Source organism: Trichosurus vulpecula, chromosome 3 (genome assembly GCF_011100635.1).
Source record: "Trichosurus vulpecula isolate mTriVul1 chromosome 3, mTriVul1.pri, whole genome shotgun sequence".
Lineage (NCBI taxonomy): Eukaryota > Metazoa > Chordata > Mammalia > Diprotodontia > Phalangeridae > Trichosurus > Trichosurus vulpecula.
The window spans coordinates 428,222,093-428,242,358 of record NC_050575.1 but is presented as its reverse complement, the minus strand read 5'-3'; the positions used below and the strand labels follow the sequence as shown (position 1 = coordinate 428,242,358).

Here is a 20,266-nt window from a genome sequence, read left to right as displayed (position 1 = left end):
AGAAGTCCTGGTCTCAGGAAGCCAGTCAAGCTGGAAAGAGGAGATCCCTTTGTCCACTGGCTCTGCAGGAAACGAGGCCAGGATGTGACAGACCAGCATGGGATTGGGCTCAGGTCTGACACCAGAGACAGCCCTTCCAGACATTTCCAGGGAACATTCCATCTCATTCCATGTCCAGCCATTGGACTGAGCTTCCCTACTGGGTTACCAATTAGTTCTCCTTGTCAAGTGGCAATTTGCTCAGTGGGAAGGGACTCAAGACCACCAATTCACTTCCCAAGGGGCCTGGGACCATCCCCAGATGGTTTCTGTTTCCCAGCTCCACTAAACTGGGTTACATTTGATCCAGCAACCTCAAGGTGAAAGTTTCTGGCTAGTGTTACTAGGCTCCAGAGCTGTCCTGATGCCCCTCCCTGGGTGGTTTGGGTTTTGTGTTTTACTTGCTAATGCTGTCCTCTGGAAGAGAGCTTGGGCTTCCCTCTTGCTATTTAATTCCTGTCCTTCCTTACTACCACAGCCCACCACACCCTACACACACGCATACTGAATCTATCATAAACTAAATGAGTTTGGGGCCAGAAAATGGCCTTCCAGTCAGAAACATCTTTCTACAAATAACTGCCTTTTTCAGGCTCAAGTTCACCAGACACCAACATTACTTCCAATTCTAAAATCCCACGATTCTGTCTTCTAGGAGTCTTGGACTAGATGAAGTTACAGCTAAAAATGTATTACACTATGACAACACCATAGTTTTGGTGTGATGTAGAATGGTAGCGGTAATGATGTTGCTAGTGATGAGAACGCTTAAACACTTTGTGCCTCTACAGACATTAGCCAAGGCAGTACTGAATTATGGAAAAAGAATTTTATTTGACTGGGGAGGGGGTGCAAGAAGTGTAAACACAACCAGCACAAGAACTAGCGAGGACCCAGGTTTGGTTTTGTGTCCCTCAGAAATAGAGACTGACCCTGTGGTATATGGAAATCCCAAGTGAAGAAATTCGCTCTATCATTTCAGGTCATTACCTTCTCTGCCATTCCTAGCCTTAGAGAGTTATTATCTCCCCAGTGCAGAGTTGGGGGAAGGAGTGAGGAAAAAAAGCACAGACTCCCCAAGAACACATGAATGGACCCTGCTGGAGGGGTGGGGGAGGGAGTTTGGGCTGAGGGAGATTAATGGATTACTCCCACCCTGCATTAATCTCCCTTACTGCCACCCGACCTCTGGTCGTTGATCCATTCATGTATTCCTGGGGAGTCTGTGCTTTTCTTCTCACCCCCTCCTCAATTCTGCATTGGAGAAACAGCTGTGGAGAGTGAGGGCAGCTGATAATCAGCCACACTGAGGAGCCATGAGAAATTCACGTTATTAAATGAACAGGATGTAATAGGGATGAGAATAGAGACTGGACCTGTGATTTGAGAGATATAGGGCACTCCTTTTACCGATCAAAACTGCAACTATTCTGCAACTTAGACTCCTGCATGGAGAGGTGTAAATGACCCCCCACCCCCCCAGGGTCACCCAGTCAGTATGAGCCAGAGATGCGACTGAAAAGCAGGCTCCAATGCCAGCACTTTCACAACCAGAATCAAGATGTTTTTGCATTGATTATTGAAGGAATGAACAAACGAACGAGTGAATACACTAGCAGTTATTCATCCAAAACAGTTTCATCTCTTTCAAATTAGCCCCCCTGGGAGACTACACACTTAACCATTTAGGGGGTCGAGCGGATGGAGTGCTCGGAGTCGGGAGGACCTGAGTTGGAGTCTTATTCAGAAACTTACAAGCTCTGTGACCCTGGGCAAGTCGCTTGCCCTGCCCGTGCCTCGGTTTCCTCATGTGTAAAATAGGGATAAGAATAGCACCTACCTCTCAGGGTCATAATGAGAATCAAGTGATCCAACCTAAGTAAAGAACTCTGCCAAGCTGAACCCAATGTACAAATACCAAGCCTTGTTGCTGTTGTTACTTACGCCGACGATGTTCAAAATGTCACTGGCGCTTACTTCTCTCTTGGAAGCACCTTCAGGGCCCATTTATGAGCCACAAAGCTGCCTTGTTATTCTATCACCACCCCTAAATATCTCTGTCACCTCTTCCCATCTTAAAAACGTGAGGAGCCAAACATTATCCGTAACACGACCGTGGCTACGCAGACCTTTTCCTAGACCTGCATCTCCACTCAAACACAGGTCATGTCCAAGAATGTCGAGTCAGATATTAAAGCCAGATGGAAGGTTTCCTAGACTGTCTGTGTCTATTTCATGGAATCATAAAAGTTTTAAAGCTGGAGGAGGCCTTGGAGATCTCCCCCCTCCCCCCAACCACCACCACCATTTAATAAATGAGGAAGGAGTGTCCCAGGGAAGTGACTTACCCATGATCACACAGCTAATTAGTGGCAGAGCCTAGAGACCTAGGACTGTTCAATCTAATTCAAGAAGAGTTCTGTGCTTATTGTGTCCAATATCCCCTGATTCCGTGCAAGCTAACATTCTTTCTTCTATACTCAGACTACATTTTTTTTCTTTCAATTCAATCCAACCCAGCCAGCATTTATTAAGCACTTACTCTGTGCCAAGCACTGTGCTAGGCGATGGAGGACATAGATACAAAAATCCAACAGCTTCTGCCCTTTGGAAGCTTTTATTCTACACTAGAGAAAAACAGCACGTACCTTTACATTTGTAAATCTCTAAAATGATATTGGGCTCCGAATACAAAGGCAAAAAGTCTCACTCTAGGTAACCACTGGACACCGATGAGTTGGAAAGGAGAAAGGAATAAATGCCCTCAGGACACGTGCAATATCTTTGAAAAAAAATATCAGGAGCCTGGTACATTTCCCAACTTGTGAAATTCTTCCCTTTTATCTATCATTTTTTTTTCTTTTCCTTTCATTTCAAAGGGTAGCTAGCTTTGCACCTAATCTTCCTGCCTCCAATGACCCTCCCCCTCCAACACAACCTCTGGACCACTCCAAGATTCAACCTCAGAAAACACAATTTTAATGGCATTCCCCTGATCCAGAAGCCACCAAAGCTCCCTAATGTTGAATACATAGATTCCATCAATTCCTCTGGGCATCAGTTTCCATATCTGTAAAATGAGGAGATTGAACTAAAATGATTTCTAAAGTTTCTTCCAGCTCTACTCTAGTCCCTCCATAATCTGGGTCTGTCCTACCTATCTACCCAACAAAATTCCCACTGCCCTTCTTCCCAGCACATACTTTCTATGTCCAGCATACTTTCGTACTGGAATACACATGACCGACCCTTCCTAGCATCCTTATGACATACTGTTCACAGAATCACAGAATTCGAGAGTTGGCAGTAGGGACCTCAGTGGCCACTTAGTCCAGCCAATACACAAAATAGAGTATATGCAACAAATGTTCATCCAGCCTATTCAGGAAGATTTCCAAGTGGCAGGGCGAACCCGCCACCTCCTAAGACACCATATGTTCATCATCATAGACTCTATGGGCCAGTCCATTTGGCCCTTATACTGTTCCTCATTCACAGAACTCTATTTCCCATTACCTTCCCTTTGCTTTGGCAGTTCTCAACAGTGGAATACAATCCCCTCACCTCTGCCTCATAGACTCCCCAGTTTCTTCAGTCCTCAGCTCAAGCACCACCTTCGTCTACATGAGACCTTCTTACTGCTTCCCCATCATCTTGCACCCATTTGGAACATACCACTACATATACTTGTTGTCTCCCCCAAGAAAACAGACTTTTGTTTTTGCCATTGTATCCTTGGAGCTTCGCAGAGTGTCTGGTATGTAGTAGGTGATTAATAAATTCTTGTCCAGGGGTCGATTAATACCTTTGTTCATTTTGTTTCTCTCTTCTTGGACCTGAAGGGTTTGAGGTACTCAACAAATATTTGAGTTAATGGTTGATAATTGCAACTATCCCCAAAACTTGCTATGGTATCCCCTACAGAGTTGGATTCTGTATAAGACAAGTCATTTTGAACTCCCATCCAAGGTGGTGGCTTATGGAATAGTAGATTCTCAAAGTTAGAGGAGACTTCAGAGCCAGGTAGTCCAATCCATACCTGGCAAGAATCCTCTTCAAAACAGATTTATTTCATAGAATCATAGAATAGGGGGCAGCTAGGTGGCACAGTGAGTAGAGCACCAGCCCTGGAGTCAGGAGGACCTGAGTTCAAATCCGACCTCAGACACTTGACACACTTACTAGCTGTATGACCTTGGACAAGTCACTTAACCCCAATTGCCTTGCCTTCCCGCCCTCCAAAAAAAAAAAGAAAAAAAGAAAAGAAAGAATCATAGAATAGACTTCAGAAGTCATAAGTCCAAGATCTCATGACAAAGAAGAGCCCACCCAACATCCCCAACAAACAATCATCCAGCCTCTGCCTAAAGACCTCTCCGGAGGACATGAGGATTCCTTTGACCTAATGTGCTGGGTTAGATGGTTAAGCCAAGGTCTCCTCCATTCTGTGCTGTTGTTACAGCATAGCCCCAAGATCTTCCTACAGGACTCTGCACCCCAGATGAACAAACCCAAAGAAAAAAGAGGTTGTGATTTCTCCCGAACCATTTACAATATGCCCATTTTTCTATCCAGCACCAATCACACAGTGTTGGTCCTAACATCATAGGATCACCACAGACCTAAAATCAGACACCATCTAATCCAAGTCCCTCACTTTATAGATGAGGAAAAGGAGGCCCAAGGAAATGGAGGTCCTTGCCCAAAATCACACAACTTGTAAGGGTCAGTGGTTGGATTTGAATCCAGATCCCCTGACTCCAGAGCCAGGGCTCTTTCTACTATACCAGATGCTTGATAAAGATCTGTTGAAATTTGTTGAAATGAACTGGCCCGAGTTAGAACTGAGTTACCACTTTCCTGTTTGGGAATGTGTCATAGTCAAGTCAAGAAACATCTGGGCTTAAGTCTTGCCTCTGACTCATCCTGACTGTGTCACTTTGGAAAGTGGCTTAACCACTGCTGTCAATTGAGAAGGCAAGTATTTGATCTGCATTAATAGAGCAGATTTCCTCACTGGGTGTTCCCTCCACTAATGAAATCACAGGGCCCAATGAAAAGGAAGAAAATCTATCACCTAGGCCAGGATTTGGCATAAGATCCAACAATCTTCACAGCAGGTAGAGGGGCTGACATTTCCACAGTGCCTCATGGTTTTCAAAACCCTTGGCAGATCTTCTTTCACTTGGTCTTCACAGGTATTATTAGCCCCATTTTACAGATGACTTAGAAAATGCAATAGGGCAGAGAGAAGGTCTCATTAGGAACAAAAGCATGTGCGCTTACCTGTGTAAATGAACCTTCCTGGGGCCCCTTTGCAGAATTGTTTAGACTTATATGATAATGTCACTTCCACCACTCCAGGGATGTGCCGAGGGGGAGTCTGGACTCTGATGGCATGAGGTGTTATCAGCTAGAGAAGAAACAAGTGAGAAAAAATAGTGGGGAAAAAAGAGATGAAGGACTGTCTCCCACCCCCGTGCAACATTGACCCTCCCTCTCCTCCAGCCACAAGGTTTGGGGAGTGGTAACTAGCCATTTAACACCTGGAGCAAAAAGCAAACATTGTCTCGGGGCAGGCTTTAGGAAAAATGTCTTCAAAGGGCAGGGATTGCTTTTTGCTTTTGTTTTGTTTTGTTTTTGTCTACTTCTATCCCCAGTGCTTAGCATAGTGCCTGGCACATAGTAGGCACTTAATAAATATTTGTTGAATTGAATGAATGAATAAAATCAACTTGGAAAACAAATTCAGCTGCTTCAGGTGGGGAGAGGGGAGAGGTCACCACAAGAGCAATTGTTCTTGCTTGGTAGAGTCCTATGCTCACGATTTTTCCTCAGCTGCTAAAGTCCAAGTATAGTCAGTGCCTACTAAATTATAGTAGCCTGAGAGCATAGCCCTTGACACCCTGCCCTAGTTAATGTTCTTTGAATTTTCAGAAATGTTTTCTGAACACATTCTGCACATTCTTACCTTCATGCCTCAGCTCACCTCATTTTCCCTTTCTTTAATGCCTGCTTCTTTCTTCTCTGCTTTCCTCAATCCTCCCCTTCTCCTACTGCCCAGTTCAGTTCTAACCCCTACGATGGTTTTCCCAGCTGTTCCAGTCTACAGCCATCTTTCTGTCCCTGGAATGTCACAGGGTGTAGGTGACACAGGGCAGGATGACACCAAGCTATGAAGTGATAGACTTGTTCAGATTCTGTCTTGAGCACTCACCACCTACATGAGCTTGGACAAACCACTGAACCCCTGTTTCTTCCAAGCCTCAGTTTCCTCACCTGTAAACTGGGGGCTAGATGATCTCTAAGGTCACTCTGATGTCTGAATCTCATGACTTATTATGTCTTTGGGTCCCCAGCTCCTAGTACAATTCCTGGAAGAGTCAGTGCTTACTCAGAGCTTCTTGATTAATTAATGGCTTGATTCTTGCTGTCTTTATCACTAATGTGGCACTTAAGAGAAGCTAACCCATCAGTGTCCTCAATCTTTTGCACCCATTTGACTTGTTTCACTACTGGATTATAGCTCTATGCATCCTCAATTCCTAATGTGGTATCTAAATGCTCGACACAATCTGGATGACTGGGACCAAGCTCTAGAACCGATCAAGACTGGACAAAGAGATTGTCTCTGCCTACCTCACTCCATACAAGCATGGTCCCAAATACAACTTGGAGTCCATCAAAGAAATTGTCCCCTATGATGATCACCATGGCCCCACCGGTGGTCCAACCTTCACTGGGGCTGATAGCTTTGATGCAGGGTGTAGCTATGGAGACAGAACCAGAAATTAGATTCATTCCTTCTCTTCTTGCCAATCAGGACCTCTTCTAGAGCTGAAGGATTTCCAAGCAATGCCTTCTTGCCCACACTAATTGGCTACCAGTTTGTTCCATGTCATTATAATCTAACAACGAGGCAATGTGGAATAAAGGAAAGACTGATGGATTTGGTGGCTAAGCTGTGCAATGTTTAGTTAGAATGCTAACGTTGCAGTCAGGAAATCCTGAGTTCAAGTCCTCACATTGATACCTCCTAGCCATGTGACCTCTGGCAATTTATTACTGAATTGTTGCCAGTCTCAGTTTCCTCATCTGTCAAAAGGGAATAATAACAGCCCCTACCTTGCAGGTTTGGTGTATGGTTCAAACAAGATAATACCTTTAAAGTGCTTTGAAAACCCTAAAGAGCCATGTAGATGGTACCTATTAGCAATTAGCAGGCTTAGATTCAAACCCAAGCTCTTATACTTACTTCCTGTGAGATTTTGGACACCTGTAATATCAATTAAGTTGGGTGTCTTTGACTGAGCCTTACTAGGTGCTAAACCGCAGACCCAAAGCCCTATCTACTAGGTGCTTAAGCCTATGTGGGCGTGAAGCCCTCAAGGTCCTAAGGTGAGTTGCCAAGACCAGAGCCAATAGTAGGATTCCAAGTTCTGGTCCCTTGGTTTGATGATGGCTAGAGAGGACAGAGCTATTTACTGGGGGCTCTCACTCTTGGAGATGTGTTGATGTGGAGACTCTGGGCAGCTGTAGTTAAGAGCCTCCCAGCTTGTAAACCCAGATGTTGGGACTTTGTTAAACCATGGTAACTATGCATTGAGATTTGAATCAGACAAGATCTTTCTGTCGATGTTTGTAATTTGTTTGTATTTGCTCTGAAGTTCAGCGTGCTGGCTTTTTTCCCCTGAACTAAGTGAATGGTATTTGTATGATGTATTGAAATAAAATGTTAACCCCCTTAACGCCACTTTCCTTAGTAAAGCAGATCAAAAGAACCTGTGCTTGCAGCATTCTTGTTGTTGGATTTGTGTTGGTCTTTCACCCCCACAGCAGCTGCTAGCTGAATTGTTGCCACAAAACCTTGCTTAATCGCTCTGGGTCTCAGTTTATTCATGTGTAAAATGGGGGTGGGGGTTACACTAATGGGTCTCTAAAGCCTCTTCCAGCTCGAAGTCTATGAAGGTAGGATGAAGTTGGCCACACTGCATGGAAAGGTAAAATGAGGGAGGTCAGAGCCCCACATCTTCCATCTCAGTCAGACCCGATCTAGACCATTGGGTGCATTTTGGGATCAATTTTGAGAAGGACAGGAAAACCTGGAGCACCCTCAGTAGATGGTGGCCAGAATATGAAGGGACTCAATGATAGCATATGAGGCATGGTTGAAAGAACTGAGGATTATTATACAAAGCAAAGAAAATGCTCCGGGGGAACATGTGAGATACTGCTGTACAGTGGGAAAGGTACTGTTTGAGGAGTCCAGGGATCTGGGTTTGAATCCAAGCTCTGCTATTTACTATCTCTGTGACCTTGGGTAAGTAGCTTCGTCTCTAAGGCCTCGGTTTCCTCATCTGTAAAATGAATGGATTAGACTAGATGGGCTCTGAGGATCTTTGATCCAAGGTCTCCTAGCCTCTTTGGGCCTCAATTTTCTTGCTATCACTCGAACACGCCATTCTATATCCTAACGCAGAGCATTTTCACAGGCTTCCCCCCATATTTGGAATATTCTCCCTCCTCTCCACCTCTTGGCTTCCCCAGCTGCCTTCAAGTCTCAGTGAAAATCTCACCTCCTAAAGGAAGCCTTTGTCCATCCCTTTCATGTGAGTACCTCCCCTCTACTGCTTTTCTCCAACTGATCCTGTGTGGAGTTTGTCCGTACATTGTTGTGCCTAAGTTGTCTCCTCCATTAGACCTTTTTGAAGTCAAGGACTATCTTTTGCCTTTCTTTGAATCCCAGTGCTGACTACAGTGCTGGGCAAACAGTGAGTGCTAAATAAATGTTTGTTGATTTGCAACATTGGAGGGCTGAGCAAGCTGCAATGAGACTAGAACAGGAGGGGTAGTTTTAAAGGGCTATTACATGGAAGAGCAATCACACTGACCCCAGCTGAAGTACCCTCCAGCTCTGGGATGCTAAGGTCTCAAGGCCACTTAGCCCCAGGAGACAGAACTGAAAATATAGACTGGAATATTTGGGATTACTAAAAAGAATGATTTATTAGTGATTAGGTTTGTTTTAATTGTGCATTTCACCTTCAAATGACAATTAAAACTGGTAATGACCTGTCCTAGAGGGTAGTAAGCTCTTATTTTTCAAGGTATATAAGCAGAGGTTGAATTATCATGTGTTATATACATGGTAGAAGGGATTCTAGCTTGATGCAAGGAATATGGCCAACATCACAGAAAGGGCACTGAATGTAAACTTAGAGTGGCTTCATTCACATCTTGGCTGCTTACACCATAGACAAGTGTTTCCCTCTCTGGGCCTTGGTTTCCCCATCTGTAAAATGAACTGGACGGACCAGATGAGCTCCAAGTTCTCCTCAAGCTCAGGGATGTTTTAATTCTAGTTTCATCCAGAGTTTCTTAAAAACTCTGCTGTTGTTGTTAATATATTTTTATAAGTTGATCGCACTGGAAAAAAGTGTTAAATAAACACAAAAACCACACCCCAGCCTACCAGAGGGACGTGTTAAGATTTACAAGGCTGATTACTCTTCTAGAGAGGAAGGGGAAAAAAGCACTCTATGCAAGACTGGAAATTTGTTTTTCGGAGTCTATCAAGAGACAATTTCTAATCATTTTCCTAACTTTACGGGATGAATTGTGTTTTTATCCTCTTCCATGTGTTCAAGGCCTCTGGACTTTACATCCCATCAGGAACCCAAGATGGTTTCCAGGCCATAACTAAAGTCAATTCATCACTCCATTCCAACGTTGACAGGGTCAAAGGTGGAGGAGAACTTTGGCAGACTCCAAAAAAACACGGCCCTACTTTGAGCAGCCAGTCAATCACATCCATCAGTCAGGGGAAACTGGATGGGTTCCGAGCTCGGAATACTGGGATTTTCTTCTCCCCTTTCAGAGACCGCTGGGGGAGAATTAACATGCTCCAAATTCTTTACTGATTCAATCATTTTCTTCCAGTTCATTAATTCTTCTTCAAGCTGATATAGGACACATTTTTAAAAGGGTGGGGGCAGAAAAGTAGCATAATGAAATAATAATCCAGCTTGGCCATTCCCTGAACACTCGAAATTCATCTCCTCTTACACTGGTGAGTGGGGTGGAGGTGGGAAGAAGAAGAGGTGAGCTGGGGTTTAGCGGAGTTTGTGGGTTATCTTAATCAATGTATTTCACTGGCTTTTTTTTTGACAACTTGAACCTTAGCAGTTGCAGATATTTTTAATTGCCTTAATGCACTCTGAAAATCACCCCCAAACCAACCACGATTCCTCCTTGGCCAAGCAAACAAAAATCAATTAGTGTCAGTTTCATCCTGCATATTGTTATGTTTTGCCCACAATTTGTTTAAGGGAACAACTGACATTTCTTCATACATGCCTGGCATAGGAATGTTTAACTAAGATGTCACTTTGCTTAGTTTGCCTGAAAATGCAGTCTACCAAAGGAAAAAAGAAAGAAAAAAATAAGATGGAAGGAATGGTAACTGGCATTTGATGGTGTATGTGTGTGTGTGAGTGTGTATGTCTGTTCTATGAGAGAAAATCAGCATTACGAACTTTGTAAAACCACACGCAGCTTTGTGCAGGATTCCCACCACCCTCCAAAGGAGCCCATGTGAAATGGATCGAGAGAACCTGAGGCAAATTTCACTTTTCTAGTCAGTTCCACCTAGTCAGTCCTAACCTTCAGACGGGTCCAGCCTCCTTGCTCTCCGCCCATGCTTAGAATTGTTATGAACAAACATGTTGTCAGAAACAGCCACACATGTCCATCCACATTCACGGTTGTTGATAGCACCACCTGCAACAAAAAAAAAAAACCATAATTTCAGTGTTGACCTTCTTATGAAGTAATACATTAGGCAGAGCCCCATTTTTGGTTGAGCTGGTAGAAAAGGAGAGAACTAAGCATGGAACCAAGGAAGGAAGAGGTGTGCATCCCACTTCAGACACTTAATGGTCGCATGACTTTGGGTCAATTAGCAAACTTCTTTGATTCTCAGCCCTCATCTGTGAAATGGGATAATCATGGCAGTAACATCTCTCTACCTCAAAGGTGGTTGAGAAGATCAGATTGGCTGTTGTCTGTAAACAAGAGGCATAATAGTGGACAGAGCACTGAAGTCAAGAAGATTTGAGTTCAAATCCAGCCTCAGATGTTTACTAGCTATGTGATCCTGGGCAAGTCACTAATTGCTCTCTACCTCAGTTTCTCATCTGTAAAATAGGGGGAGGTGTTAATAATAACAGCACCTGTTTCTCTGGGTTGTTGTGAGAATCAAATGAGAAAATGTATATAAAGTGATTCGCAAACTTTAAGATGTTATAGAAATATTTTATTAATTATTATTCTAATTAATATAGACATATATTATTACTATTATTGTTGCATTAAATAGAATCTTAGCCAATTGAATTAAGCTGGAATGAAATGAACTAACTGAGGCTGATTTGAATTGCAGTATACAGCTCATCCCTCTTGGTGGGAATGCCAGATTTGAGTATCAAGATATTTAGTGTCTGTCCTGAGCAAGAGACAAAGGTGAGTATGTTAATGGTAATCAGATTTGTTGACACAAATCAATCAATCAGTAGTCACTGAGGTCCTATAATGTGCTCAGCACTGTGTGAGTCTAGGTAGAGTTAGAAGAAGTATAAGATTTCAGACCCACAACTAGTCTAAGGCAACTGTGGCTTTGTCTCAGGGTACTCAAATGTTCAGGGTGCCAAGAGCGCTCCTAGTGAATCCTTCAGCTGTATAGAAGCTACTGAGCTTGGCACTTAATCCCAAAGGTCTTGATGCAGTTTTAAACTTTGATATTTAAATAAATCTAATCGTGTTAAGCTTCGAGAGCTTAAATCTACACTGAGACTTTTGGGACTCTGTAGTGCAAGTATTAGTAAGTATAAAGACTTATCAGATGGTGGGCTACCCCTACCTCATTTCTGTCCTCACCTTACTCCTCCAGCCCACAACAGCTTTCCCCAGAAGACATCTTAGTGTGTCCTAGCCAGGGTGTCTGTTTCCCTCCATAGAATGGTGCTTTGGGATCTCACACACATACACACACCAATGATTTTTTCTTTAAAAAGTTCATTTAAGGGCACTTTTCAGGAGCACAAAAAAATTAGCTAGTTATGATTCTGTCAGACATGATCCCTGCCTTCAATAAGCATATATCCACTCAGGGAATGAAGAATAAATGAGATGAAGCCATTAAGAACATAATACAAGGCAGTTGATAATTATATACTGAACTGGAACATGAAGGAGCTCAGCAGAGGAAGATCAATGAGATTCCTTCGCCCCCACCCCCACAGTGGTCAAGAAAGCTGAGAATTACTGAATGGATCCCTAGGGTAGGGGAAGTAGGAAGTAGGAACATCCCAGGTACAAGCCCACTTCTTGTTTCAGAATCAATAAAAAAAATTACTCTTCATCTTAAAGATATGGTGGGAACAGTTGAGCACATACTCAGGTTACAGGTACGTAGGGACTAGTTAGCCAAAGTGGGTTAAGACTGGAGAGTTGTACCCTTTTGGCCCCTCCCTGCCTTTGCAGGCTACACCTTGCTGGAATGTTCCCATGCCTTCTCTTCCCAATCTGTGGAGAGAGGGCAGTCACCAGGGACTCTAGGATCATAATGTCAAGTGAGACCTTCAATATCACCTAGCCCAACTTTCTCACTTTATAGATGAGGAAACTGAGTCCCGAAGAGATGAAATACCCAGTTACATGGTAAGAAGAGCCAGGATTCAGAATGGGGTGCTTGACTCTAAATCCCACTCTCCCTATCCCGAAACAGGCTGCCTCCCTCTTCTACCTTCCAGAAGCGTAATGATGATTTATTAGCTAGCATCTGTTTTTAAAATATTGCTCATGAGCACCCAGAGCGCATAGGTTCAGAGAATGTTTTGCTCACCTTCACCATCCCCATTCTATCACGGAAATGGTAGAATAAAATGAGAAGCTTTTCCTATTCCCAACCGGGCCCTACACATTGCCCGCATGATTGGCACGGTGACTCTGCGACCGGCCGCTTTTCTTTCTAAAGGTTCACTAACCATTTCTTTAATAGCACATTGGAGAATTCTGCCAGCAATTCCAAGCAAGCTCACTGGCCTACGTTCTGTCTATGTTCTCGATTCTCTTCCCTTTGAAAACCGGAACAACGCTCGTCCTCCCCAAATCCTGCAGCACTGCTCCCGTTTTTCCAGGATCTTCAAACACCACCGCCAGAGGCCCAGACAATGTCTTGGTCCTTTCTTTCAAAACCAAAGATGGGGTCCTCCCTTACTGTCTCCTCCTTCCTCATACTGGCTATCTTTAGCCAATTTTTCTTGTCTTTTCAGCTCAAACCCCACATTCTGCAGGAACCCTTTCCTGCTTACCCCCACTTCATTTAGTGCCTTCCCTCTTAATCAACCAATCAATTAATAAACATTTTAAGAGTACCTCCAATTTATTGGATAGATAGAGTAGAGATAGAAATAGATATATCTAGATAGATGGAAAGAATGAGTTGGAGATAGAGATAGAGACAGACAGACAGATAGACAGATAGATATATCTTATAGGTACCTAATTATGTCCATGTTCTTTCCCATTAGCCTATAAGCTACTTGAGAGCAGGAACTATTTTTTGCCATTCTTTGCATCACTAGATCTTAACACCGTGCTTGTTTGTTGTTTGCTGAATGACTTTCTAAACTGAAGTTCATTTTCCTTGGCAGAGAAAAAGAAGCAAATTAAGAGCTGAGTTGCTCTGCCTTCTCTCTCCATTATCCATGACCAACATTCCATTCACCCCAAATAGCAGTCCTCTATCTTTATGGAGGACTAGCCATGATTAGCAAATAAATGGTCATTTGAAAAGTTTGTTTTCTCCATGTTTTGAGCCCTCAGTTGTGAGGACTCTGCCAACAAAAACCCGGTCACTAATAGCCTAAGACATGAAAGCTAATGCGGAAGAAAAATCCTTGCCATTTAGATGTCTATCACCCAGCCCTGTAAGCTAGGCATGAGTTGAGAGTTGCACCAATCATAGTTAGGTTCGGTCTGTTTCCAATTGCTCTCCCATAACATGTCTGTGTCTGGCGAAAATCCTCTCCCCAAATTTAATATCACGAGGGTGGGGGCCGCAAAGACACGGACATTCATCGTCTAGCAGCTCACAATGTTATCAGGATGGGGCTCAGCAAAGCCCAAGGCCTCATTATAGCCAAAGGGGGAAACCCTGCCTCCAAAGCAGACAGGAGCTATCACATGAAGATAAATGTGAAAGTTGACGGTGATCAGCACTGTACATTTTTACCCTCAGAATGTAATAGCCATGCGTGTTTTAATGAGAGGGGGAGAAGGGAAGGGAAAGGAGATGAAACAAGTCTTATTGCAAATCGGGGGGTGGGTGAAGATTCAAAGATGTGACTGTCGTGCTCCAGGAACTCCCCCCCTCAATGGGAAAAAATGAGTGGGAATTTTGGGCTTTAATCGTTGATAAACTGTGCTGGGCTCACTTAGGAGAGACCTTGCCCCGTCCAGGGAGGATTACGTGGATATTAGGAATGCCCTCGCTGAGTCCTCGCTAATTCATTCCCCGAGGTTCCTCTCAGCGTCATCCTCGATGTCCGTCTTTCTCATGCATTCTCGCCGCAGAGGGTGGTGGGTTCCAGGTGCCAGTGGATTTCATCATCGTCCCTTTGGGTGGAGGCAGCCTCAGGTCCAAAGTGAGCGTTTCCCCACATGACACACCCCAGTGGTTCAGACGCACTTCATTATTTTCTATTAACCATGGAAATAAATTTTCATCTCTTGCTGGCTAGCAAAGGCCTACTAGGGCAGCGAGGGAATTGACCTGAGTTATTTCAGTGTCAGAAATATTTACGACAAGATTTTAAACTATATCCAAATGTAAATCATTATCTATATGTATATCACATATATTGTTATTTTATAGGATAAATACAATCTATATGCCATATTTTATATATATACTTTATATATATGTACACACACACATACATACACAGACTTAGATGATTAAGGCTGCATTTTTAACATTTTAAAAATCTTGAAATATGAGTCCAGTGACCATACATGCTGGATTTTCCCTATAGTCTTGATTTCAAATAATCTGCCTCATCTTACCAAAAACAAAACAAAAGGAAACCTTTTCCAACCACGTTTCCTGATTTGGAATCGGAAAATATCTGGAATAAAAGATACCCACCAGTTGAACCCAAGCTGCACCAGAGAAAAGATTTCATTCATAAAATTCTGAATACAGAATTGAAAATATCCTGAATAAATGTGGGAACATACCCATGCAGGGGTACCCAGAATGAAATTCATGGCGTCTAGGGAAGGGGAAGTTTCCTTATTGAGGAGAAGATACATTTGTTGCCTTCAAAGTTCCAAATGGAACTCCTCTCAATCTTGCCTGATTAAGGATGACAACAATGAAATTAGTTTATGCAGAAGAGTTTAAAAAAAAAAGAAAAAAGAAAAACACCCCAACCAAACTCTGAATGTTTTAAGACTAAAGGAAGTGGACTGAACATTCCTGCCTTTCTCCGCTCCCAGGCCTTCCCCTTCCACTAGCCAACTTCTTCCCCTAGTGAGTATTTCCTGGGTCATGGAGGCTGACCCGTCCCATCTGGAATCAATCAGTCAGCTCCTGACAACTTCCTGAAACACCTCACTCCATTTCCTGTTCTCTCCCCCTTCCCTCTTTCCCCCTGGTTTGCTTCACTCTCCCAAAGTACAGGCCACAGCAGCTTAATGTTAGGGGGTCAGACACAGTTAGACTCCAAAACACTACACACGGACACCTTTGACCTTCAAAAATCTTTACATCTTAGCTAACAAATCAAGGTCACCGTTCCTCACCATTACCTTGTTAACCATTGTAGGCATCCCGGCCAGTTCTGCTGGTCACATTGGCACCGAGACCACTTGGCCTCCTGAGCTGGGATTTCTTTGAAAAGGAACAGATATTGAGGAAGCCCAAGGCTAGGGTCAACGGTCAGTAGAGTGCTGAAGCTGGAGCCAGGCAAAAACCTGAGATCGAACTCCACCTCTCATATTACAACCTGTGTGACCCTCACCAAGTTACATCTTTTTGAGGCTCAGTTTCTTCATCTAGAAAAGACAGTACCTGTGGCACTACCTCAGAATCGTTATAACGTTCAACTGAGATAATGTCCATAAAGTGCTTTGCAAACTTTAAAGAGCTATGTCAATGCCCATTGCTATTATTATTATTATTATTTTTATTAAAAACATTGGATAGGAAACAAGGTCTCAGTTGGAGTATCTGCAAGTAAAATGCCCTCTGCTTAGCCCAAAGATAGGGAGGAATGCCCACGAAAAAGTACCTTTCCTATGGAGTGAAAGTTTTGTCTTTGCATTCCTAGTGCATAGCACATAGTAGGTGCTTAATAAGTTCTCGATGGAGCCTAGCACCAAGTCAGTGTTTAATGAATATGAACATGTTGAAGGAATGACCTCCCACCATCCTACAATGTTCTCTGTCCCCTCCTGTGCAGGAGTATTTTCTGTATTACCTCCCTAATGACATCACCTCCCCAAAACCAGGGGCCCAGATGTCCATGGTTTGATTGACACTGATGCACATTCTCAGGGCTGGATAGAAACCATCAAGCCCAACCTCAGTTTACCAATGAGGAAAATAAGGCCCAGAGACGTGAGTTGCCCGAGGCTATACATCAAGTCAGTGGCAGAGCTGAGACTAGACCCCAAGCCCCCCGATTCCCAAAGGAACGCTTTCCCCCAGGTGCTAGAAGGCTCAATTTTTATTTTATAGATGAGAAAAGTGAGGCACAGAAAGCTTGAGTGATTCCCAAAGTCAGTGGTGAGCCCGAATTCAAGCCAGGTCCCCTAACCCAAGGTCCAGCACATCCCTCAGGGTTCCACACTGCCTCGTAATCGATCTTGCCCAATCAGCAATAATTTCTCCAAGAAGTATAAATTCTAACTTAAGCCACAAGGACAACAACAAATGATGAATACTTCTCACGAGGGAATTATGCAACCTGAAGTACCTTTGCGGGTTTATGCCCAGATTCTCAGTAAAAGAAATCACACTCCCTTGGTTCTCATTTCATGTTAGGGAGGTTTCTGAAGAGAAAGCCAATATTTTCCCTTTTTTGTATTTCTTGGCCTGCCTGGATATCTTCTCTACTATTTGACCAGCGCCCAGTCTTAGATAAGAGAAGCAGCCCAAGCTGGAATCGCCCATTTCCAGGATGGACCATTTCTTGTGGTCATTAATTACATTGAAACAGAAACCTAAGGACAGGGTTGGCATCCCTTCCCCTATACTCCTGTCCTGGGAAAAACGTCCAAAAAAACATGACAATCAAAATCTGTACCTACATCGGCAACCTGAGAAAATGGCCCAGAAACCAAGGTCGGCATTCTAAAGTCATGTTTTCCTTTAATCACCCAAAGGCCTCGCCTACCCCCACACCAATAATTTATCCAAAGCAGGGGCTGAGTTGTAAAGAGCTTTTTCCTGCTCATAAAAGTCCACCGTGGGAGTTGCCCCTTGGGTGGACACATCTGTTAGTCTCTCCATAGGAGTAATATTTCAATAGAGGGATTGTTTCTTTAGCCCACCAGAAGATGGATGTCATGCGGTATGGGGACCGTTATCAAGCCTGCTTGGTCCCCACCCTTGGCTAACCTTCGCACCTCAATCTTAAATGGTCATGGGTCAGATTGGAGCCTCCACACAGTCGCTCTTTAAATGGGGGGGAGGGGGAGGAAGGGGTAACGGGGAGGTTTGCCTGACCCATTCTACTTTCTGCTCTGCTCTCAACCTGCCTAAGAGGAAGCCATCGTCTAGTGAGAAGAAAGGCAAGAAAATCTGGGTGTGAGTCCTGCCTCCCTGGGCTAGTGAATTAACTTCTTGGTGCTCTAGACAATAATCTAAAACTAAGTTTCAGAGGACATTGGGGGAGGGGACTTTCTTTGTACCCCCAGCACTTAGTGCAGTGTCCAGCCCAAAGCGGCCCCTTGGTAAATGGCTGTTGAATTGACTTTCCTTATACTCAGCAGGTGGCTCTTGGGTCATGTCCAATGTTTCTGATAGAATCTAATTTCTCCTCCTCCAAAAACACCAAAAAATTGTCTCCTATTATTTTGCATCAATATCTAGGCGAGCTCAGTCCAATGTCAGGACCATTGCTTTTGGTCTCTTTATCCTCAGAAGTTAAGCCCAAGGCCTGGCATACAGTAGATGCTTAATAAATGCCCATTGTACTTGCTGTTGTTGCCAGAGGGAAGGACAAGGAGCAAAAGAAGGAATAGTGAAAAATAGAATGACAAAGTACCCTTCTTTGAAAGGCCTGAATCTGATTCCTAGAGAAGAAATACATTGGCTTGAAGCTTTCCCCCTAGAGATCGAATCTCTTGTGGAAGGAAGGAAGGAAGGAAGGAAGGGAAGAAAGGAAGGAAGGAGGGAAGGAGGGAAGGAAGGAAGGAGGGGAAGGAAGGAAGGAAGGAAGGGAGGGAGGAAGAGAGAAAGAAAGAGAAAAAGAAAGAATTGAGATGGGGGCCCATGGGTGTGGAACATTGCATATAATATTTAATATCTTAGTTAATTTTACTGAATTGTCCTTTTCTTTCTTAGCTTGTTCTTTGTTATAAGGGTTGGCTCTTGGGGTAGGTGGAGCTACACTGAGAAATGTAGATACATGAAAGTAAAATATATCAATAAAATTGTTTGTAACACTCACACCAGTTTTGTCCTGTCAGATACACTCTGCCTCTCCAAGGCAAGGGTGCTGAGTGGGCCCCCACAAGGGGCACTTCCAGTGACATGGCATCATGAATGCCCCCCAGACCCACTTATGAACGAGGTGAGCAGCACACATTTGCAGATAGGCTCTAAATAGACCTTCAATGACACCCAGGGTGGGGTGAGTCAGGGCACCATTTACGACATTTTACATCTGTTGGAAATTGAATCTATGAGGTGTTTCTCCTTAAACACCCATTATTCCAATTTTGCCAAAGAAAGATGGCTGGGGTAGGGAGCAGGAAGGCCATTTTCTACTCATGGAAGGAGGGAAAGTCAAGACAGGCCTGGGGATCCCAGAGTGACCATCAAGGGGCCTGAGAAGAATCAAGCACTTGTGATCTAGAATGGGAAGGGGCCTCAGAAGTCCTCTAGTCTAACTCCTAACTTTGCAGCAGAAGAAACTGAGTCCCAGAGCAATGAAGAAGCAGAGAGGTCAAGCCACTTGACCAGGGTCACACAGACAGTTGGTTTTATCCTCCGTATCTGACTTAGCACAGTGCCTAGCCCACAGTAGATACCTAATAAATATTTATTGACTGACTGTACCCTCGGATCTGGCACACAGTCGGTGTTTAATAATGCTCATCGACTTAAACGTATCTACAAACAGTCTCTGTCCTTGAGAAATTCACATTCTACCAGTCAGAGGGAAAAGATATCAATGGCGTCACTGAACAAGCGGAGAAGGTACCATTGAGGAGGTGAGCCCTGAGGTGCGCTTAATGACAGGCGAGATTAGGTCATGTTGACCTCCCAAACCAGTGAGCTGCCTTGGCCAGGAGTGTCTTGGTGGACTTATTTCTGGTGAAAGCTAGTGACGCTGACTCCTTTTAGGAAGGCACTTTTGTAACGTGTTAGATAAACAATGACCTCAAAGAGACAAGAGGTGCCGCTTGTCACTGGGTAATAATAAAGGACATTTATACGTGTTTCAAGGTACATAAAGCGCTTACTTATATGATCTTATTCGAGACTGCAAGGTAGGCACTACAGATATTCAAAGCTGGCCTCAGACACTTACTAGCTAGGTGACCCCAGGCAAGGCCCATAACTGCTGTCTGCCTCAGTGTCCTTATCTGTAATATAGAAATAATAGCAGTACTGACCTCCCAGGGTGTAATAATAATGATAAATAATCATAATAATGACGTCATAGTGCTCACCATGTACGAAGTTCTATGCTAAGCACTTTATATTGATATTCACAACAACCCTGGGAGACAGGAGCTATTACTAACGCCCATTTTATAGGTGGGAAAGCTGAGGAAGACAGTTCTTTTTGGGGGTGGGGGGAGGCAATTGGGGCTAAGCGACTTGCCAAGGATCACACAGCTAGTAAGTGTCTGAGCTGAATTGGAACTCAGGTCCTCCTGACTCCAGGTCCCGTGTTCTATCCCCTGCGCCGCCCCTAGAGCTCTTAAG

General features: G+C 43.8%; 1 protein-coding gene across 1 annotated transcript in view; it reads right to left on the bottom strand.

Moving 5' to 3' along the window:
* Positions 1-20,266, bottom strand: part of EBF2 (EBF transcription factor 2) — a 202,334-nt gene that overhangs the window by 41,547 nt on the left and 140,521 nt on the right. Inside the window, 4 exon segments of the mRNA XM_036750741.1 lie at positions 5,326-5,452; positions 6,679-6,809; positions 10,702-10,779; positions 10,782-10,818. Coding sequence (XP_036606636.1) covers positions 5,326-5,452; positions 6,679-6,809; positions 10,702-10,779; positions 10,782-10,818 — 373 coding nt within the window.